Consider the following 22,934-nt stretch of genomic DNA (forward strand, 5'->3'; position numbering starts at 1 on the left):
CCTATTACAGGGCAGCAAAAAACTTAAGGAGGTCAGTAATCGATTCATGTGGTAGTGGAATGGTCAACACATATTTCTCAGAGCTGCAAATAAATAAGAAAAATAAATCAATAATACCCTGTGTGTGATGTGATGTTGCCAGTCTGAAATTATCTGTGTGTCCTTAAAATGCCCTCCCTCCTGACACTGGAGGGCACATCTAAACTGAAAAGATGGACAGCTTTTCCATATTAGACTTTTCCCTTAAATCATGTTTTATGATGTGCTGTAGAATAAATAATTCTATTTGAGACTTTAAAAGCACATATAACTGTCACATTTTGCATTTTCTGATGCTAATCTACTGCAAAGGAATGAGTTTCTTTTTGGTAATTAATGTAGCAAAATATACAAAAGCATGGAGAATCTGATCTTGCATTCTGGTCAGGTACAGGCAATGTAAAGAAAAAATTTAAAGTGCCAGAGTGAACAGCGTGTATCACATACTTGAGCAGTAAGGGAGCTAAATCATCTTAATTCTTGCTGGAACCTAGCTGGATATGTGCTGTCTGTGGCTGCCTGCTTTGTCAGCAAGTTCTTAAGTGAATTATTAACTAAGTGTAAGGCTGTATGCAGCATCTTAAGTTTGACAGACATGTGATTGTGCAGGGGGAAGGGTAGGGGAAAAGGATGGTTGCTTTCAGACAAAAGCTTCTCATACACCAGTGTCTTCTAAACAATACCTTGTAGTCTAGTTCCAGATCAAAAATAAATAAAACAAATGGTATATGGGTTTCATGCTTACACAATAACTCTTCTGTTTGTTTCTTTTGTTTTGTTCTAGAATTGCTTAATAAAACATGATGAGAATGGATACTCAGCAATAGTGGGAGACTTTGGTTTAGCAGAGAAAATTCCTGATCACAGGTATGTGAAGTCATCAAAATACAGTGAGTTGCAGTGCAGTCACAGGTCAGAGGTTCTTTTAAGGTGGATCACTGAGGCTATTATTGCATTCTGATACAAAATTTGAAAAAGATATCCTCAGTCTTCAGTCCAGAACTGTAGGATGAATGACCAAAATTTCCAGCCTTAGTTGTTGTCCATTTTGATAGATGCAGTGGTGACTTTTATTCTTCAAAAATGCTTCAGTGAGTAAATGATTTACTCAAGCTTTTCAGCAGATCTTTTAAGTGAGTACTTGGGAATTTTGGTTTAAAAAAAAAAACCCAAAACCTACATCAAAGGAAACACAAAAATACTGTCCAGCACTCTGGATTGGGATGATTTTATAATGAATGTCCTCTGTTGATTCCACAAAACTTTATCTTCTTTCCATTTCCATAAACAATATTAAGTGGCATTCCAGTATTATCCTCTTGAAACTCTGGGTTAGTTGTTAAGATGCAGGTTTATAACAAAGACACACTAAAATCACTGCCTAACAGTAGCTCACCATTTTGAGTTGCTCTCCCTAGGGTGAAATTATAATCTGTACTCATTTGAAGAATGCACAGGTGACTGTCACAAGCTATTGTCACAATTGGAAATAGTCCTTTTGTCATTCCTCCATTAGGGAGATCAAGGACAATGTTTTCATTGTTCTCTCTGTATATTGACTTGTGTATTTCCGAGTATTCTGAATGTGCTGTTAGATTTTCTCCACTGTGTGCTTCTGTGTAAAATAACTAAAAGACTTTCAAATCTTTTTGATTACAAAGAAAATGATAAAAGTTGATCTTGGATGTGTACTCTTCTTAAACTGTAAATATCCTAAAACTGTATCTTGTGAGGTCTGAAGGCTGCATTAACATTGATGAAATATTGATCATAAAGCTTAACAAAGTGAACGTTTTAATTTCCAAGCTACTGGTAAGTGCAGCCTGTGTATCTTGTGCATTCAGAGGCAGAATCTCCACCTTTTAAGGTGCTGGAAGCTTCAGCTGTCTTCATATGAACCAGTCACAAAATCAGGAAGCCACCACAGATGTCTTAAGATGGTCTCTTAATACATAGTTGTGAGATGCCCTGAAAACTATACATGTAGGGAAGGATACCTGCATGTCTTCCTACATGAGTGGAGGACTTGACATCTAGCCTGAAACTGGTGTCCACAAACCTATATATAGGTGAAAGAGCTCACTCTGCTAAGAGCTTGGAAACTGAAACTATTGGACACTTGTGACCTTAAAATAATAATTTGTTTTAGAAGTGGCCAGGCACTTAAAAACTGGAAATAAAATATCTGGAATTGATTGAAAGTATATTTTGTTCATCATCTTCTGCTATTGAATGTTCCAGTGACTCCAGTAGGAAACTAGTGTGAAATACAGTATGTTATGGAACCCACTTGTATTGTCTTCCCTCAGGTGAAAGCTTCTGTAGATACTTCAGGTTATGAAAGGTAGTAGCAATGCCTGAGCATTTAATGAATGGTTCCTCTCTCTCTCCTTCTTTCCCTTTCCCACATCTGTTCCATATCTGTTTAGTGAGAAGTTACCAGTTGTGGGTTCACCCTTCTGGATGGCACCAGAAGTTCTCAGAGATGAACCTTACAATGAAAAGGTGGGTACATGATATAAATGGATTTCAGCTGCCAGGTGTTTCTCTTCAGTAGTTGTATACAAGATTTAGAATTTTCATAATATTAAAATAATCATTTTCACTTGGGACGTTTCTGTACTTGGTAGATCATTCAGACTAAATGAGAATATGAGTTGAACAACTAATATTTTAAGTCATGGTGTGGATTCCTATACAGAAATAGAATTACCTTTATCATAATTCACTGTTATGCTTATTTACATTCTGAAACACCCCAGGTGCAGAATACTGTAATAGCTTGCTGACCTAATACAAATTATTTTAACCAAGTGTCATGAGAACTGTAGTGAGGTATCTTTCTTGATCATTCATTATTGAAATCTTAGTAGAAGTAAAAAGTCTATATGTAAACTCATAAAATTTTTAAAATTAAAAATCAATAAATCACCATTTCTCAAGGTAAGATGCGTGGGTAAAAACATTCTCCAGAGGTATTTTTAAGTTTTCCTATTTGTGGCATTGGAAAATGTTTCTTTCAGAGGAGGATCAGATCACAGTCAATTTTAGAGATAGTATTTTCAATCAAGCTCTTCTTTACCCATAATTTTCTCTCCTAGTCTGTTTCAGCCCTACAAGTGCAGCTTATCTGTGATAAAAGCCCACATCCTGTACCTTTTTTTATAGCTAGTAGTCAATCTTTTTAATTGCTGGTATTTTTAACTTGCAGGAAAGCAGTAGCTGCCTCAGTAATGACTGTAATAATTACCATTTCAGACCTTTTTAAGGAGTTCCAATTGACCTAAAGTAGTAACAAAGTATCCAAATCTATAGTGCTACCTTGTTCACTAGGGCATGGAAGAGTAAAGAGAAAGCAGGTCTCCTAGCTCATCAGCATGAAAAGTGACATATAAGCCTGTCTGTGTTAAGGGATGGAGGATGCCAGCATTTGTTCTGTAGACTTGTATTTCATGTTCTCTTAAATTTTATGATGTGATGAATTCAGGTGGGTGGAAATCTGAGGAATTCTGTATCTCCAGGAGTAGTCTGATAAGTGACTGTTAAGTGTCATGGAAATTTCAATGGATATTAATGCTGGTACACAGTCTTACTAGATAACTCAAGCTTTGAGAAAGACACTCTTTTCTTCAGGGGTACAGAACTGTGGGAAGAGGAAAATGTAATTTTTCTTAAAATCAGCATTAAAGTTCTGGATAAGCTGTGATCATGCGTATACTAAACCTGTTTTCCTAACCACAGTGATATATAAGCTTGTCATGTTTTGACTGTGTTTTTAATTACTCCCATATGTAAGACACCATTCTCCATTCACAGAAGGATTGTTTTTCTAATTTGTTTTTTTTTACACTGCTGAATTAAGAACGGTTTGCTGGGTTTTTTTCTCAAAGCTATTATTGCTGTTTGTGCAACCAAGATACTTTACTGTGAGCACACGTTTCTTCACATGGAAAACAGAGTCACAGAACTGTCAGAGTTGGAAAGGACCTCTAGAGATCATCTGGTCCAACTCTTCCACTAAAACAGTATCCCTTAGAGCACATTACACAGGACTGCATCAAGGAAGGTTTTGAATATCTCCAGAGAAGGGTACACCACAACCACCCTGGGCAACCTGTTCCAGTGCTTTATCACCCTCACAGTAAAGAAGTTTTTTTCTCATAGTTAAGTGGAACTTCTATGTTCCAGCTTGTGCCCATTGCCCCTCATCCTGTTACTGGGGACTACTGGGAAGAGCCTCGCTCCATCTTCCTTGCACCCACCCTTTAGGTACTTGCAGGCATTAACAAGGTCTTTCCTCAGCCTTCTCTTCTCCAGGCTAGAGTCCCATTAGGCAGTTTCTTGGTGTTGTAAAGCTGTGGTGTTGGTTTAGTTGTTTCATGATAACCATTTGGGGTAAGGAGAAACTCAGTGACAGATAAGAACACTTGAGTTGCTGAACCATGTGGCTATTTTTTTTTTTTCTCTCTCAGGCGGATGTGTTCTCCTATGGTATAATTCTGTGTGAGATTATAGCAAGAATACAGGCAGATCCAGACTATCTCCCTCGCACAGAGGTAAGTGGTTATGTTTATAACACTGGGAGGTGGCTAAGTATGCCATGATAATGGCTGGCCTTTAGAACTTTGTCACTGCTGCCAGAGATATGATGAATAGGTGTTACATTAAAAATAGCTTGTAAAGGTTTTTATTCTTCTGTGCTGTTATTGTAAGAAGCTCCATCAAAGGCAGTTTAACAGAGACTTGGTCCAGCTGCAGTCCTCATGGGAGATCCTTTCTGTCCCTGACAAAGTTGAGAGCATTGCAGTGACCTTCCTTTGTAGAGGGACAGCTCATGTAGACTTCTTGCCAGACTCGGAACAAAACACTTTTGGTGCATTGTGTCTGCTAAGCAGCCCCTCCTTGTGAAAGGGGCAGTTACCAGCAGCTAAAATAAGATCACACTTAGTTTTCCACAGGCTGTGCTGAAGCACTGAATCAATGCTGGAATTACCTAATCAAACAAGATACTTTCTCCATTTGCCTTTAGGTTGAATCTAGGCTGCAGACCAGCTTTTGGCCCTCTCTGGGGGATGTTCCAAATTGTCTATCTGCCTCCAGTTCTGAAAATGCAAAATTTAGTTGGGTCCTTAACTGAAGTAAATAAGAGATCATTTTGTTTCTCTGTCCTTTGGATTTTATAAAAGTGCATTTAAGGAACTGGATAATTTGTATTACCCTTCTACAATCCATTGAAAAAATAACCGTTTTAATTGGTAAATTTTCATCATGGCAAAACTTCTGGTTTTATAGCAGCCTTCTAATTTTCACTGTAAAAGTCACCATGGTGAAATACCATAGTGTAGGATATTGCTTCCAGATTGACACATGCAACATTTCAAGTGCAATGGGCTACTGTTGAGTGCAGTAAGAAGGATGGGCTTTTAAGTCAACTCATTCCATTAACAGGTACCTTGTATCAAGTAATCCCCACTGGGAATGCTGCATTTCAGAGTGTGTGTGATGTTTTCTAAAAAACCTCTTGATGAGGCTGTTGTGAGATGGTGTTCATGGTTATTCCTGATAACTTCATGTGGGAACCTCCTGAAAAGAAGATGCTTTGGGTCAGAGAGCAGACCTCACTGATATCCCTGTGCTGTGTTTCTGTTTGTGCAGAATTTTGGATTAGATTATGATGCCTTCCAGCACATGGTGGGAGACTGTCCCCCCGGCTTCCTCCAGCTGGCCTTCAACTGCTGTAATGTGAGTAACTTACTTGAAGGGGAGAGGCCTAAACTTGAGTTCTCTCTGGCTTTTAAAGATACAGCTTAAAACTTTTACAGAAGTGACTTGAGCCTCCCTTTAAAAGCAGCATACATTCTGATAACCCAGGAAGTCCCTTGTAGTTCTTAGAACTATTCCCTTCCCCTTGCAAAAAAGGTCTATCTTGTGTTCTTATAATTCTGTGTTCTGTCATGCTGCAAAAACAGGTCTGGCACACTGAACAGCTTCTTACAGGCTGCTCAGGCTGATCATAACCAGTTGCATGTTATTGACACTGGCTGGCCCTCAGGCCAACAAAATCCAGTTCACTTTACTGAGCTGTAAAGAAAGAATTCTTAGTTGTTCTCACAAACAGAAGGGACAAACAAATCAAGAGCAGGCACTAAAGTACTTTAATGTTTCTTTACTTTAGAAGGTATACTTTAGACACTTAACTTTCTATACTAAAAAGTTCCTGTACTACCTTTTGGAAAGCAGGGTAAGCCTTCACATCCCTAGGCTGTGTTCAAAAAAAGTAAACTTGGACCTAAATGATTTAATATCAGTAATGCTGCAGCAGTCAGGCTTTGGAATAATGGAGTCAATTTTCTGCCAGTTGTTAAATTGTGATAGTTAGTGCTGGATATACCTTCATGGTTCTCCCATGTGAAAAATTCAAGGGAGTAGATCTCTTTTGTAGGTTATCCCATAACAGAGATTGCCAATACCTTTGTACAGTAAACTGGTTTATATATATTATAAGAACTGGAGCTTCCATGAAAATCAGCTTAAGTAGCAAGTGTCCAATTTGCACAACTTAAGTTGAGGCAACTTCTAAACGTTTCATTGCACAAAGCTTTGCCCAGAACTCTACAATGAAGCCATGCTGGAGCCAATACCAGCACTGTGTCCAAGGTATTGTTTGTAAGAAAAGTCTCAGAACAGGCTTTCTATTCCTGCTTGTTACTCATTTTTCAGGCTTTGTTTTCATGTCATGCTGAAAGGAGCAGTCTCATCTCTTCATGCTCTTCATGTTTATTTTTGCTCTGTTCTGTCTTTGTGTTAATACACATGCTCACTCAAGAGCAGAGCAGTATAAGAGGTGAGGCTGTGAACTGGTGTGGGGGTGATGGCTGCTCTTAACACAAGATAGTGTAGAATAATTCTAAATATGTTTGTGGACATGCTCTGGACATGCTACTTCACTTCTCTGATTTCACCTTAGACCAGTGGAGCTAGCTTCACCAGGACAGTGGTACATCTGACTCATGTTAATGAAGTGTTTTGACTACATAAACACTAAATGGTTTGGCTAGAGGTAGGATCTGACTTCGGAAATCTCAACTCTCACCTGTAGACTCCATAAATTGTATTGAATCCAAAGATGTGGTCTGTGATTTGAAGCATTTTTTCAGTACCCAAGAAATTTGGTGTAAAACTGTACTCATGAAGAAAGGGGAAGTGGCTGATCTTATTTTCTTATGTAAGAATTTGGTGTGTCCAAAGAAGAAGCATTTTCTCCTACCGATTATTGTCAAATGCTGTTTCCTGTATAATAAATGCCCCTTTCCTGAACTGAAATTGGAAATTACTGTCTTGTGATCAGGCTATTAATATGCTGATTTCCTTGTGGGGCATGGTGTAATTCACTTACCACTTTACCTAGTAAAAGGAAAAACGTGGTGAACAGATACAAGTTTCTTATCTTCCAAAGCATGCTGTGCTTCAATAACAGGTGATCTGTATGATAATTTGCTTTTAGACATGGTCGTTTATATAGCTTTTTTATTATTTAATAGGTCAACAAGCAGTGTAAACTGGCTCAGCTGATTAGCTGAGCTAATGTGCAAACCCCTGGGGTTATCTGCAGCCGGGAAATGCATTATAGGACAACCTGAGAAAACCAGTAAAAACTGACATGTATGAGGAGTGGATTAAAAATTCTTTAATTTACTGTTATGAAGTGTGGGGGTCTTTTTAAATTAGTACATGTGAGGAAGGGTAAAACTAACAGCTCCCCAACAGCTATAAACCTACTTGTGCAAGTATTTACAAACAGCCATGTATGATGATACAAAAAGCTTAACCAGCATGAGCTGAGCTGTGGGCAGCTGTTGAGAGGGGGAGAACCTTCTATTCCACTTGAGCAGAATGTGAACTGCTGAGGGGTGATGTTGTTCTATCACTTGCTCTTGTCTTGGATCTTCCCTAGTACAAATTAGAATAGCCAAAGAGCATTTCTTACTTTCTGTAGCTAGCAACAGCTCTCTCTGTTTCCCAAATTTGTAAATTTGTTGGAGTAGAGCGTGTGCTTTAGTGCTGCCCCTGCCCTACTCTTTCAGTGAAATAGGAAAAGCAGAAAACAATGTTTTCTTATGCCAGGAAATTCCAATTACTGCATTATAACAACGTTCTTGCTGTTCTGTAGCGCTTCAAATGTAATTTATTTCTGTGTTTTGTTTGTTTGTTTGTTTTTCTGCTAGTTTTTTAATTTCATTTTTTTATTACTATACATATGAATTTTTAGCCCTTTACCCTACATTGCTAGAAGCTGTTCTGGCAAAGCTGATCATACCAGTTCTCTTTAGAATGATCCATCTTGCAGGACCTGCAAGGCAGTATTAGGGAGGTCTTTGGATATTTTTGTTTACAGAGCACCACTGTTCCCTTTGTACTAGAGGTGAGATGTGTCTGGGCTTGCCTACTCTGAAAAAAGCCTCTCCTGGGCTGGAAACAAGAATCAGGTCAAGCGGAATCTTTTTTAACAGTATAATGAAGTTAACTTTCAGCTGCTGAATTAGACATTGCTACCTACAGTAGTTTAAACTTGGAGCATATATACAGGGTCAGTGTTCAAAATTATGAAATGCCTTCTAAATTGCTTCTTCAATTAAGCTGCTTGCCCTTTAGTACAATTTTAATGTTGGACTTTGTTTAGAGATCTATTTCTACTAGGGTGTCTGTATTTTACTTGGGCAAAGATGCATTTTTTTTTTCTGTTGCATTACTGTGTCAAACTATAGAACCAATCTTGCTTCCTCACAAGGCAGTCCAATACACTGAGTAGTAAGGCTAATTAACAGATGGAAAGATAAAACATTTTAAGCTTTAAAAAGCAGTAATGTCATTTAAGTGGGTTTTAATTAAAGCCACAAGCAGATGATAGAATAATTACAGACTTTTAAAGAATGACATAGCCTAATTGCTCCGTTTCATCCTTATTGCTTCAGGCACGTTTTGAAATAACCTTGATATATAATCTCTGGCTGATAGCTGGAGTCCAGAAAGAAATCCTTGAACTATGAAATCTGTTTAAAGTAAAGCCCTCTTTAAGGCCCTGAATTTTACAGCTTCCCACCTCTTCAATTTAAAATGTGTTCTCTTCATAGAATGTTTACAACTTTATCATTAAATGTGAGGTACACTAGACATAAATAGGGACAGAATACTACTTTCCCCCTGCTTTACTTAGGTTTTTTGCAGTGACAGCACACTTCTTACAGCAGCCTTGAATTTTATCAGTTCTTTCAGATTGCTTCTCTGTCCACTGCCTAAATAGAATGTCACAGAGGATGAACCCACATGATTTTACTTGATTTGTGTTCGTTCACAGATGGATCCAAAGTTGCGTCCTTCATTTGCTGATATTGTCAAAACACTGGAGGAGATTTTAAACCGCCTGAGAAGTGAAGACTCAGAGAGGGAGAGGAAGTTTTTGAACCTTGACAACAGTGAAAGAAAACCCAAAGGTAAGTGTCTGTATTGTACAAACATTTCTGCAAGCTAACAGCAAAGAGCGTACAATGCTTCATATTTTAAAGACTGGGATTTCAGCTTTATATTGTATTATTTACAGATTAAGAATTATTTTACTCAAAGCCTGAATTATTCTGGAACAATGCTATCTACTTTACACTGCAGAGTAGCTTTTGGGAAAGAACATTTAACTGTTTTTGAAGTGCCTTGAAAGATTCTGCCCAGAGTTCATTTGGAAATGGTTTTCTAAGTTGCTAGCAGTATAGGAAAATCCATTAGGTTTTGCTTTGTCTCTGCCATACTTAATGCATATACATAATTTCTCTGCTGTATGTTATGTGTGGCACTTAAAAGCTTCTTAAATTCCTTTAGGAGGAAGAGCAGAGAAAATGTAAGAGTATTCTCTGAAATCAGACTGGGGAAAAGATGAATTGTGCTTGAAAACGCTGGCCTTGTAGTGCTTTATCTAAAGCTGTATAGTGCCACCTGGTGTGGGGAGAAAACTGCAAGCAGTGCTTGTAGGCTGGGGCATGTTCTGATTTGGGTATCTTACGTTGGTAGACTTCTGGCACTGGAAACTTAGAGTACAGTAAAAATAGTTTCTCATATTGCATGTGTATATATAAATACACAATATATATATACATATCTATCTGTAATGTGGTTACAGGTTGAAGTAAGTTCTCTATTGCAAACCACATGGAGTTCTCCCACACCTGGAAAGCATCTAAAAGAGGTGTGACTTAAAAAGGAAAATTGTTTGTTCTTTTGGGTTTTTTCTTTTTTGGTTGTTGGGTTTACTGTTGTTTTGGGGAGTTGTTTTGGGTTTGTTTCTTTCATTTTCCTGGCATTCTCCCTTTGGAGTACATGTCAGATGTGTGTCTTCTTGCAGAAGTGCTACATGCTGCTCTTTAACTTGTATAGTCTTTCCTAGATGGAATTACTACAGTCTAAACTGTGGGAGTATTTAAAGGGAAAAGTGGAAATCCATATGTACTTATTCTGGAAATGGAAATATCACTTCTTTATACCTGTTACTATTCTACCACAGCTCTTCAGAGTCAACTTGAGAGCCAGTGGCAGATGCACATTCCATACACTCAAGGAGTTACCATCTTTTCCTAAAACAACTAGAATTTTCCAGCCCTGTTCTTGTGATACAGTTTTTATTTATGAATGTGTGTGTGTGTATGTGCAAATATACCCACACTGTGCAATTTTTCAACAACTATTTATTAGAGTAAAATTCTCTTCTATCATAGTTTTTATATTGGATAAGGTACTGGATGAAGGCTGGGATGGAAAAAATCCCAAATGCTTTGGTAACTATGTTTTGTACTTGCTCTCTTTTATGGTTATTACTGTCAAGAGCTCTTGGGCCACCTCTGCTGGAAGCAGAACATGCAGCTTGTTCTTCTCCAAGACCATCCTGTGCCATCTCTGTTGTGCTAATATACAGGCAGTGAGGAGGTTTGGAAAGACCCTAAAATACAGGGTTTGGATAGAGGAGGGAAAGGACTTAATTCCTTCCTAATTTATCCACGGTTGTTTCCTTTGTTTTTTCTAAAGAAAATATTGTCTTACCAAATTAGCATCCCCCATAATGTGGGCAGCAAATTTAATCATAAAATGATAAAGAAACAATCTGGGGTTCATGATCTTACTAGGGAAGTAAGATGGCAGTAACTGAATTTGCATTTCCTCAAGTCTTCAAGATGACTTTTAAATAACCTGAGGCATGAGTAAAGAGGATAGAATACTTTAATTGTTGTTTTCACTGCCTTACATTGAAAAGGCTCTGTAGCCAGGGCTGTCAAATGTCCACATTTGAAACCAGTAATACACTGAGAAGAGAATGGTGTCCTTGTAACCTGTACGGAATGTGCAAACGTGCTTATGGAACACACTTTGGAACGACAGAGACACAGCTTTTTCTTTACAGTTGTCATGAAGGCTCTGTGAGTGAGCAGACATGCAGGCATATAGCTCCTTTAAGCTAAGAGTGTTTCTTTTTTTTCTGCTCAGGATCAATTGAAAAAGGACCAGGAGTAAAACGTCTGAGTTCCCTGGATGATAAGATCCCACCCAAGTCACCTCGGCCGCGTCGCAATATCTGGTTATCCCGCAGCCAGTCAGATATCTTCTCCCGCAAGCCTTCCAGGAAGATAAATGTGCAGGACCCTTATTATACACCAAACAAAGGCTTAGGCCGGAAAGTTAATCCCTTCAGTGCCCGGGAGGACCTCAAGGGTGGGAAGGTCAAATTCTTTGACATGCCAAGCAAGTCTGTGATCTCCCTCGTGTTTGACTTGCATTCTCCAGAGGCAGGTGGAGGCCTAAAAGCCAGCCAGCCCCAGTTCCGGCAGGCTTATAGCACAGACTGGCAAGAGTTTTCCCTCCTTCCTGGGAGGAGATGCAGATCACTTCCACTCTCTCCTGAATTGCCACACAAGGAATATGGCCTGTTTGGGGGACTGTCTTCAACTGTCAGCAGGTGTGACCCAACCCAGCTAGGTGCAGAGGTTCGGCAAAAACTCCTGAGTAGCAGTAAATACGGTGTGTCAGAGATTCCCCCCTTTCAAGCCAAGCCTCACAGGCCAGGATTTTTTCCTGTACCAGGACAAGAAGAGGATATGGACTGTTCAGATGGGCCAGTAGCCCAGGAGGAAAATGGGTTTTGCCCTGTTGAAAACACATGTGGAAATCCAACATGTAACCATCCATTAGCGCTGGCCAGGCCTGAGCCACTGTCTTACAAAAAGCTCCCAGCTGAGAATTCAGTGAACTCTGAGGGACATGGCTCTTCAGAAGTGTTTATGGGTTGTCTCCCTTCTGAAGAGATGGAAGTGGAAGATGGCCTACTGAAGAATACTCTACTAGAGTCTGCAAAGCCTCTGTTCAGTATTAGTCCTTCCACTGAGCTTAAGAGAGAGGCATGGCCCTTCAGGGAGCAGGATGGGGACAGACCTACCCCATTGTCTCAGACCTCCTCCAACATCTCAGCAAGTGACAGCACACACTCAACTTGTGACATATGAAGAGAGGGCTCAAACTGAATGTGTTCTTGGGGGAACAGTTGTTCCCCATGACTTAAACTCTGTTTTTCTATAGTGCTGAGCTTCACATTTGAAAGAGACTCAGCACATAGTTAGAAACTGGCTGTCAAAAAGATAGCTGCAGACAGTGTCTGAAGAGACTGATTATTTTAACTTTATTTCAAACTGTGCTTGTTCCCTTCCCTGATTTGCATTAGGAGGGGGAACTACTCCAGCCAGAGTGGCCATGTGGGCCTCTCAGTCCTTCCAAGAGGCAGCAGCCAGAGCAGGCACCATATAACAGTTTTGACCTGGATTCTAACATGGAGCATTTCAAGGCCTTAAGCACCATGTTGGGTAGAAAGAGTGACCCGTAGGTTTTCCCTCTTCCTCTGACTGATCAGCTGCTCTCAACCACTGCAGATTTTACATTAACATTCTGCAGCAGTGTACGTGAGTCAGAGCCTCTGTTTTAGCAAGGGATGGAGATTTTTCAGAGCTATGTTGAGAATACAGGAATGCTCTCTGGTTCCAAAGCTGCTATGAGCGCTGTTGCAGCATTAAATAAGCTCTTTTATCAAAAGCAGCGAAAAACAAAGCCCCTCATGCTGGTGGCACTCTGCAGGCTGAATCACATGATGAGTATTTTGTGCTTAACAAGGAGAATCTGTTCCCTTGTGTTTCATTTTGGCTTGGGATTTGGTAATTATGTGTAATACATTAAGGCAGGAAAGCTGGATGTGGTAAGCACTGCTCTCCTCCTTGCACAGCTCTGCATGTTCCTCAACCCAGATGTAGAGGAAGATTTGCCCAGGGCACAAACGGGGAAGCCATATTCCAGGCATTGTCATTTCTGGGCTTCTATAGAAATTGCCATTGAAATTACCAATTGTACTGTGCTTTTGGGGAGTGTGGGCTGTTATCTCTGAAGGGCTGAATGAACATCATGATCTGTTTCTGCAGAATACTTAGTTAAATACAGTATCTAGATCACAGCTGACTAGTACCACTAAGCTAGAAGGGTCACATTCACCTTCCTCTCTGGTACGACATCTTATCTCGTTGATATCACTTCAGTAATCATGGCTGCTTACTTAAAACCAGGCTGTCTGACAGAGGACAGGAGTGCCCAGGGGAAGTTGCACCAGTGTTGTAGCCACTCAAGTGCTCTTGGAGGAGGACAGACAGTAGACTAACAGAAAGACTTTAAATTGTCAAACTGAAGAAAATTAACTTGTCCCAAATTAACGCTTTTTTCTTTTACAGAAAGAAGCTATGGTCTTCATTGGCTTCTTGAGACAGTGAATAGCAGAATTTCACCCAGGTAGCCTGTTACACTCTCTTGCTGCTCTCTTTTAAGGATGGAAAATGTAAGCTAGTCCTTGACAGAAGCAAGACTATTCCTACTCTTTTCCTATCTCAAAGAAAGGATAAAGGAGAAAGCCTTAGTTCTTTCTTGGCTGAGATGCTTCTTTCCAGAGGTGTACGTCACTATTCTGAGTAATAATTATTACTTCATCTTGTGAAATACGTGCTAACCTCAGCAGCAGTTATCCTTTTGCAATGGTTGTGAAGAATTAACTGAGAAACCCAATGTTGCTGAGGTACATAGCACAGCCCGGGACAGATTAGGCAGCTGTTAGCAGTTTGAAAGAGAAAATGCCTGTCCTGCCCAAGATCACCCCTTGTGGCCCACACCTCTCTGCCACTCCGAGGTGCTGGTCTGTAGAGCAGTCTGTCTTAGTCTGTCTTGTGTATCTGGTTTGCAGGGCTGGGGGCTGCAGAGTGCAGAGGAGCTCGTATGGCCGGTGCTGTGTGTGTGATTTCCTCTGGGGGCAGGGAAATAGCTGAACTCAATGGCCAGGTAGTTGCCTGCCTGGTGTCTGCTTTTTTTTTTTTTTTTTCTTTTTAAATTTTTAAAATTTTTTTTTAATCTTTTATACAATTGTAGTATTTTGGGAGGAAAACCAGCAGCACCAGCATCTGTTGTCACAAGATGCATTTAGGTGTGTGACTTCAGACAAAAAGCAATAATCAGGAAGAGTTTACTTCTGGATCACCAGGCTGTGAGGAAGCTGTCCAGCATCCAGCAACTGCCTGCAGCTTCACCAGACAGCACATGCACACCACTGGCTTCTCTCATGAGCCCTGGTTGTCAGCTCACTGACACTGATTGCAAAGCCCGTGCAGTCAGGCTTGGGGTACCTGTGTGGCACCCATCACAGTGACCTCATCTGTTTTCTTACAGCACTGTCTCTTAATGCTTCCCTACCCTCAATAGCTCTCTTAGAAAGCAGCATGGCTACAATTTTATTTTCTTAAGTATACACTCTGAGCACAACCATCTGACATGCACAGGGTGCATCTATCAACTTTTCTAGCTCTGTACTGAGGTGGAGACATCAGAATGAGAAATGCTAAGGGACAGTGGCTCAGGCCTTTCCTGGATTCATAATCAGCCTGGGAAAAGAGGTGTGTGTATGAAACTGGAGTGAAGGCCATTTTAAACCAGCTAAAGTGCTTGCTTAAAACCCAGTGTTTCCAAGGGTCCGGATGCAGTTGGGACTCACTACACATCTGGTTGTGTAAAGTTGAATCTAGGTTGCACCTAGTATACACTCCTGTTTTCTGCCCACCTGAGGGTGCTTTTCTACTGGGGGCCATTTTCTGACAGCTACTGATGAACATGAATGCAAATGTGTGGTCAGCAAACTTCTTGTTTTATAGTGATGTGACAAAAGTTTTATTGTGATTGGATTTTATCATGATTTTTGACTTTCTTATAGGAGCAGCTCTTGCTCTTTTAAAACACTTTCTACACACTGCTAGGTTCCCTTGAAGAGATCAGAGATGTTTTTAATTCACTTTAAATCCTTCTATGTTGAATTCATTTAAATGTCTGTTATAAGCTATTTTTGTTGTGGTTGCAGGTTGATAAAATGCAAGAGAATGCATGTGAATTGCTGCCCCTCAAAAGCAGTGCATAAAGGGGCTATAGTAGACTTAAACGTGTTGGGAGAAGCATTGATGTACTATGTGTAACAGAACATTGGTATTTTTTGCCAGTACAACTAAAGACACTTGAATAATTCCTGTTTGCACTTAATGCTATTGTTTATATTGCATGTCACTACATTTCTATGCAAAACAAATAACCTTTTTTTGGGGAGGAGGGGCAGCCCGATATTTGATTAAGTATAAAGATCTTTGCGAGATGATCTATTTTCGTATTTATGAAGGAGTTTTACGTCTTAATATTTTGCAGTCTGTAAATAGCTCAACGTGTAATTAAAGGCTTAGGAAGAAGTTTGTAGCCTGTGTATAATAGTAAGTTAACACTGCCAGAAAAAAAAATCTTTGCAAAACAACTTTTCTAATATTGTGGGTATTTATGAATATGTAAAGAAAGCACGTCTTGTTTTTATGTTGATTGACCTTCTGACTTTTTTTGAACTATAGAAATGGTGTATGTTTTATTGGAACTGCAATAAGAAGTAACCAAAGATGAATCCAGTTAAATATTTTCATAATTTTTTCTTGGTCAGGTTTTGTAAACTTTCCCAACTTGCTTTCAAAATAAAAATAAAATCAAGACCTGAGTCTTGTGATTAAAAGGACAACTCTAGGTTTAAAAAGATGGCTCATGCTTATTTAAGCTATGGATGGCATTAGTATCTGGTTTGAGATATTCACTATTACTCAGTGCTGAATTACAAATGAGGAGAACTGTCATCCTTATTCAGTATTATTTATCTTCTGCATCTCACCAAAGTGTCACATGATTAAATCCTCAAGGATTTAAAATACTCAAGGACTTTCTGCTCTGCCTCATAGCACTCTGAAAAGTAGGCAGTAACTTGTACTGACAAGATGGGTTTTGAAGGCACTCAGCCTGCAGGGAGCTGCCCACTGTGGCTGCTCTCTAGTAGCCCTACAGAACAGCTTCAGTTTAAGAGGAAGCAGTGTGGTTTAGGGGGACCACATTTGGCTTTAAATCCCAGTGCACTGGTCCTTAACTAGAAGTTTGAAGCCCTGCTGTGGCTTGGTGCTGCATGCAGTTGCTCTCCTCAAAAATCAGTGGGCTCCTTTGGAGGAGATTTCTCCTCCTCTCTCTTGAAAGGTCTTTTGTGTTATGTAAGCAAGATCAAGGTAAAGTACACATATGAAGTGGGATATTTCTTCCATGTGCATGTTCTAAACCACTCATGATCAGTGTCCCTTTTTGTTTGGGTTTTGATTGTTTTAAAAAAAGAAAACTATTTTTTTTCTTCCTTAAAAATGCAGGAAATAATTATGGGGGTTATTGGGAACTACCCTACCAGCAGTGACTGGAAGCAATAACACTTGACTAAACATTCATAAAAATGTGTGCTTTGCCTGGGGAGCTAGGCAGCTTTCTGGTGGCCAGCAGAAGCATCACATCTTCCTCCAGTGACTTTACAGCATTTTATCTCAAGTTGGCTCTTCAACAGCTTGTTGAAGCTTTCAGATGCATTTTTGTAGGTAAGTTTTGAGCCTTAGCACATGTTTGTTTTGAAAATGTCCCAACCTAAGCCATTAGGTCAAGTTGCAGCAGGCAGTAAGGCTGCAGATGCAGTAAGGATAAAGCTGAGACCTGGGAGCAGTCTGGGGCTCTAACGTGCTAAAACACTGAAGTGGGAATCTCTGGCCTCTGTCTCCTCTTGTTATCAAGTGATTACCACCCTCTGCATGCCAAAGGAGCTAGCACATGGTCTTTCCAGAAAGGCAACCCTAGGCTGTTTTTTCAGACCTCCTTTTGAGTACAGAGCACTCACCTGAAACTTGCAGAGCTGGGTGCAGTTGGAGAGGTGCATTTTCCCCCTTCCTCTCCAACCTCAGCCCTGTCTGCACAGAAGGAACAACAGAGGGAACTTAAATCGAGAGCAATTTAATGTCAGAAGTGAAAACCAAAAACAAGTAGGAAACCTGCTCCCCTTCTAGTCAGTTCTTGATGGAATGAAGAACATTAAAACTTGAGGGGGGTGGTGAAAAAAACTGCCTTCCAGGAAGGAGTCCTCTAGTTCTATCCACTGGCCCAGGCCAACTTCATCTTCTGACTGTGAGCTTTGGAAGATTTAGAAAACAAGCTCTTCACTATCTGAAGTGGCACCGATTTCCCACTGAGGTACAGTTTATTGTGGCAGTCTGGCAACCAGGGCCCTGTGCCAGCGTCCGTGTTTTTTCCTTTTTTGAGCATCCAGACATAAGCCATGATGTAGCCAGTCATGAATGCGTCAAAGCCAGCTCGGTGTGTGCCCCCCTGTGAGGGTGGACCATGGCTCTCCTTTTCCTTTCCTGCAGCACATGCTGCATCAGTCTCTGGGAGGCTCCCAGCAGGAACCTCTGACTTCCCCTCCACTTGGTCACTGTCAGAGGCATTACCCCTGGCTGAAGGGCTCAGAGCAGCTTCTGCGTGGGCAGCAATTCCTTCCATGCTCTCCAGATTCTCTTCCTGTTGTGCGGTAGTGTCTGAGCTGACCTCTGGTTCCATATCCATGGAGTTCTTGTCCCGTGACCTGCCCTCACTGCTGGGTGTGATCCCTGCCAGCTCTGTAGCAGCTGCAGGCTTGTAGCAGCTCTGTTTTCGTGGTGGTCCCTCCTCCCCATTCTGAGCTGGCTCCATCTCTTTCCCTGAGTTTTCCTGTTCAAGTGCTTTTGTAGCCTCTTCCGCGTTCTTCCGACGTTTCCATTTGTGTTTCCGTTTCTTCCGCTTTTCCTCCCAATGCTTGTCATCCTCATCAATTATAAGGTCAATGTTATGAGACTGTGGACACTTCACCCCTTTTGGACACCAGCCATAGGCCTAGGGAGGGAGAAAGAAGTCTGTAGCCACCAACCTCCCGGTTAGTTTCACCATAACATGGACCAGAGCTAATTACTGCCCTCAGCTGAAGGCTTTGTTGAGGCTGTGTTGGGAGCACTGTGTCCCCTTACAGCACCACAACACACAAGAAAGGCCCTGACCAGCTGTGAGCACAGCAGGGGACTGTCAGACACAGCACACAATGTATGAGGAGAGGTCAAGGAAAGCGGGTTTGGAAAGAACAAGGCTAAGGGTATGGGGATATCTCAAGTTGCTCCTTATCTCTGCAGATACCTAAAGCAGGGGTTCTCAGAAAGATGGAGATGAACTCCGAGGTGAGCAGAGGGAAAGGTGAAATGGTGACAAGTCAGGGGAAATTCTGACTAGATACAGAGGAAAACATTTTCCACAAGGAGCGGTCACACTATGGAATGGTGGCTTGGGGGGGGTTGTAATCTCTGTCCTTAAGATTTTCAAAATTCACCAAAAAAGGCAGCTCTAAGCAACACTGAGTTGGGTGGTTGGATGAGAAACCTCAGAGGTTTCCCTGACCCATGTTGGTTGTTCTGTGACAGTAATGTGCAACATCTGGAAAAGCTCCTTTCTTCCCTGAAGCATCTGAAACCAGTTATTATCTGATCAGAAGGGCTCTTTGTTTACTCCTGCAGCAGCACCAGGACCTGAAATGTTGTGAATCACATTGTACCACAGTCCCAGAAGCTGCAAACAGGTAATGGGGTTTTTCTATACCTAATCAGGATATGGGGGAGGGAAGAGGCAGCATTTCTTGCTCAGAGGACAAGATAGAACTAATAGACAACTAATATAGAACTTACAGCAAGGACAACACAACTAATTTAGAAGTTGTAGCCTCCCAAGACAGCAATGGGTACTGCATCTGATACCATCCCCCTAGTTAGGGCCATATAATCTCTTTCTGTATCTCCATGTCTAATGTAACATCTGGAATTCACCACCTCCAAACAGAGTATGCTGTTGGCCTTAATGTCAGAAAAGGAGGCTCCAAGGTGACCCTATAGCAACCTTCCAATATCTGAAGGGGGCCTACAAGAAAGCTGGGGTAGGGCTTTTTACACAGTTGTGTAGTGAGAGCACAAGGGGAAATGGTTTCAAACTTGGAGACAGGAGATTTAGGTTAGACATTAGGAAGAAATTTAATTTCAGGGTGGCGAGACACTGGAAGAGGTTGCCTAAGGAAGTTGGGGCTGGCCTCTCTCTGAAGTGTTCAGGGCCAGGTTGGATGGGGCCCTGAGCAACCTGGTCTCAGGTGAGGTGTCCCTGCCCATGCAGGGGGGTTGGAATGGGATGATCTTTATGGTCCCTTCCAACCACAGCCATTCTGTGATTCTAAAATCCCCCTTGTACTGTGAGAAGCAAGCAAGAGGAAGCTCCCAAGTGCTCTCCTTCTCTGGATTCATGTCACTTACCGAAAATTTCTCACAGACAGGCACCTTATTTTCCCCTCCCACACTGTGACTTTCTTGTTCCAGGGAGCAGTGCCGGTAGTCAATGTAACAGGACACGTTGGCAGGGTAGTTGCAGAACTCAATGGTGAGGTGCTGGCTGCTGGAGTCCTTCAGCTTCAGGTTCTCTCGCTTGCTGGAACAAACAAGAGAACAGACACTGAGGTTAAATTACTGAAGGTACCATGGTGTGGAGCTGGTGCAGACATGCTGCTCTCCACCAAGTCTCAATTCCACCAATTTCCTGCTCTTGAGCTCTATCCAGCTCAGCAGCCTGCTGGAAAGAAATTCAGTCTTGGGAGAACAACTTTAGTAAGTAGTTGTGCTGTGCTGACTTACAGGTTGGTTTCTCTTATGTCAACAGGGACAACAGTGTCTCCGGTTAACAATGAGAGGATACATATAGTTGGGTTTTATATATTAAGGCTGTTATGTCTTAGTCCTCATAATATTAATGGAATGCCCCAAAATGAGGTATCATATAGAGCATCCAGCAGCCACCACCCAGACAGGTCAGACCTTAAGACAGCAAGGAAACATCTTCCATCTTGTGAGAAAAGAAGTGTTTCGTCCCAACAGGTGGCTAAAAAACCCCAAACTTTTGGAGGGCTCCATGTAACTAGAATTGTGGATTAAAACATGTAAGAGGGTGGTTTAAAAACTATTTTCATCCTGTCAAAACAAAGCATTCTCATGTTTGAAGAATGCCATCTTGAATGTTTTCAGACCTGTCAAAATGGCATTTCCTGATATAAACCAGTCACTAAAAATACCATTTCTTCTCTGCACAGAATGTGACTCCAGCTTCATGGAGACTCAAGGGGCTGCACTGCTGCCAGGACCTTGTTTAGATTGTGTGGGGAGTGCAGAACAAGGAGCCCAAGTGACACATGAAGCCAGCAGACATCTCTGCTTCTAATGTATGTCTGCCTGTATGTCTCCACAAGGAGCTGGGGCAGGAAGCAAGACAGAACGCCCTGGAACATGAGCACAACCTTTGCTTGGAAGGAAAGCAATGGGAGTTGTGGCTGGCCACGTGCAGTGTCACCTGCAGGATGTGTGACAGAGCTGGTCAGTATCAGGAGGAACAGGGAGCACCCACCCTTTGACTGCACCATCCCTTACAAAACTAAGTTATAACTTGCAGGCACAGCCCTGGTTTTGCTTGCTCTCCAGCTGAGCTTTAAGGGTCTCTCTCCTGCTGGGGTTCCTGCCATGGTCCTGTGGCTCTGCTGGACCAGGGCCATGCAGCAAATCAATTATTTTTCAGTTAGATTGGGTCACTCTCAAATCAAAACTGCTGCCAGCCAGACTGAAATACTCTTTCAGCAGCTGCCCACTGCGCAGATAAGTAGTGCTACAAATGCACCTTTATGCACTCAGCAGCTGTCCTAAAAATAGAATGTGTGGCAGAGAGACCTGAAAAGCATCTTTCTTCACTCATCAGAATAATACAAAGATCCATCCCCCTTGCCTAAAAAAATAAACAAAATGCTGATGCCAACTCTGCTTTTTTTCCAGTAAACTTTAAATACCAGAGCACTGCTTACCACTTCTTGTAAGCATACTCCAGGTAGGATGCTACAAAGCGAGTCTCAAACTCTGAAGCGTATTTGGTGTCATAAATTCCTGCTGGAAACATTTCCGAGAGGTCAGCTGTGAAAGTGCCAAGGTTGTCTGGGAGGTGAGCATAGAAGCACTGGTAGAGGAAGACCAGATCGATCAGGCCATTATGGAGGATGAGTGGCTTCTTTGCTCGTATGAGTTCCAGAAAAAAAGTCCGAACACTCCGGCTCTGGTTCTCATTGCCCTGCAAGAAGAAGGATTAATCACCAAGCCTGGGAAGTCCTCGGTGTCTGCTGTAGCACAGCACTGCTCCCAGCTAAGACTTGCTCTGAGCAAACAGATGCCAAAATATTTTCAAAAGCGACTGCAACAAGGGGTATAAACCAGCAGGGAGGTGACAGGGATGATGCTGCACTCCAGACCCCAGCGTGAGCCTGTGTCCCTCAGCAGCTGTGTGAGAGAGACACCAGGACCACGTGAAGCCAGGAACCTCCACAGAGGCCTGGAGCAGGGGCAGCTGAGGTGTCTGAGGGTGAGTGAGTTCTTTTATACCTTGTCGTTGCCCTTGTGGTAGGGGATCCCCTGGGAGTACTGCTTGTTGAAGTCAAAGCCGTGCTGCACCAGGAACTGCACCGACTGGGGCTCCACCACGTAATCCTCGGTGCAGAGGAGCGTCAGGTTGTAGATCTGGCAGAGGTAGGTGTGCTCGGACTGCGGGGGGAGAGCGGGCTGAGCCACACGGGGCACCCATTAACGGGAGCTGCCGAAAGAGCCTGGGGCGAATCCCCGGGGCACGGGTGTCCCGGTACTCCCTGGGAAGGCGGGAACAAGAGGGAACCGCGACTCGGTGACCCCGGCACGTACCTGCTCCGGGAGCTGCTTGAAACAGGCGACGCCGAGGGACAGGACCGAGCGGGTCCGGGCCGCGCTGCAGACGGCCTTGTACCGCTCTTCGATGCACCTGGGCGGCAGAACAACGGGAGCTGACGGCTCCAGCCCCGCCCCGTCACACCGCCCAGCCCAGGAACCGGGCAACCGGTACCGGCGGGACGGGCTCCAGAGTACTCACAGCCGGTAAGTCCGGCTGAGCCACCTCCACCCCCCGCCCGACCCCGCACGACACTCACGGGCTCAGCAGCGACTTCCTGGCGCCGAGGCCGCTCAGCTCCTGCGGAGAGACACCGTCAGCGGGCCCGGCCGCCCCGCCGCTCGCCGCCGTTGCCGCCGCCCCCCGCCCCGCCTCACCGTGTCCACGGCCACGAAGGTTGCGGAGCGCAGCGCCAGCAGCATGGAGGGCCACAGCTCCGCGAAGTTGTCGCTCTGCACGTCCACCACCGGCACCGGCCGCGCCATGGCCGACCCCGCCGCTAACGGGGCCTCCGCTCACGGGGCTGCCCGGCGGCTGCCCGCTGCCACCGAGAGTCCCGCCCGCCCCCGCGCCCCGCGCCGACGGTTCCCACGGGCGTTCTGTCTCCTATCACAGCCAGA

General features: G+C 42.7%; 2 protein-coding genes across 2 annotated transcripts in view; one reads left to right on the forward strand and one right to left on the reverse strand.

Annotated features, from left to right (window-relative positions):
• TESK2 (testis associated actin remodelling kinase 2) overlaps positions 1 to 16,164 on the forward strand; it is an 81,962-nt gene extending 65,798 nt beyond the window's left edge. Inside the window, exons 6-11 of the mRNA XM_071750285.1 lie at positions 824 to 906; positions 2,469 to 2,544; positions 4,512 to 4,595; positions 5,695 to 5,781; positions 9,395 to 9,530; positions 11,563 to 16,164. Coding sequence (XP_071606386.1) covers positions 824 to 906; positions 2,469 to 2,544; positions 4,512 to 4,595; positions 5,695 to 5,781; positions 9,395 to 9,530; positions 11,563 to 12,575 — 1,479 coding nt within the window. The 3' untranslated portion in view covers positions 12,576 to 16,164. The remainder of the gene's footprint in view (positions 1 to 823; positions 907 to 2,468; positions 2,545 to 4,511; positions 4,596 to 5,694; positions 5,782 to 9,394; positions 9,531 to 11,562) is intronic.
• Positions 16,165 to 17,465: 1,301 nt separating this feature from the next.
• Positions 17,466 to 22,927, reverse strand: TOE1 (target of EGR1, exonuclease). Its single transcript, XM_071750286.1, has 7 exons — positions 22,692 to 22,927; positions 22,574 to 22,614; positions 22,311 to 22,407; positions 21,999 to 22,157; positions 21,431 to 21,690; positions 19,845 to 20,016; positions 17,466 to 18,396 (listed from the first exon to the last, which is right to left on the reverse strand). The coding sequence occupies exons 1-7, from the start codon at positions 22,797 to 22,799 to the stop codon at positions 17,617 to 17,619; spliced, it is 1,617 nt and encodes a 538-aa protein (XP_071606387.1). The 5' UTR covers positions 22,800 to 22,927; the 3' UTR covers positions 17,466 to 17,616.
• Positions 22,928 to 22,934: the final 7 nt, after the last annotated feature.

Source organism: Heliangelus exortis, chromosome 8 (genome assembly GCF_036169615.1).
Source record: "Heliangelus exortis chromosome 8, bHelExo1.hap1, whole genome shotgun sequence".
Lineage (NCBI taxonomy): Eukaryota > Metazoa > Chordata > Aves > Apodiformes > Trochilidae > Heliangelus > Heliangelus exortis.

Excerpts from the sequence above, each read along its gene's own strand:
- TOE1 (XM_071750286.1), bottom strand. The coding sequence starts at position 22,799 with ATGGCGCGGCCGGTGCCGGTGGTGGACGTGCAGAGCGACAACTTCGCG. Across the intron at positions 22,408-22,573 it reads AGGAAGTCGCTGCTGAGCCC|GTGCATCGAAGAGCGGTACA; the intron begins GTGAGTGTCGTG and ends TCTGCCGCCCAG. Across the intron at positions 20,017-21,430 it reads GAGTATGCTTACAAGAAGTG|CAAGCGAGAGAACCTGAAGC; the intron begins GTAAGCAGTGCT and ends TGTTTGTTCCAG.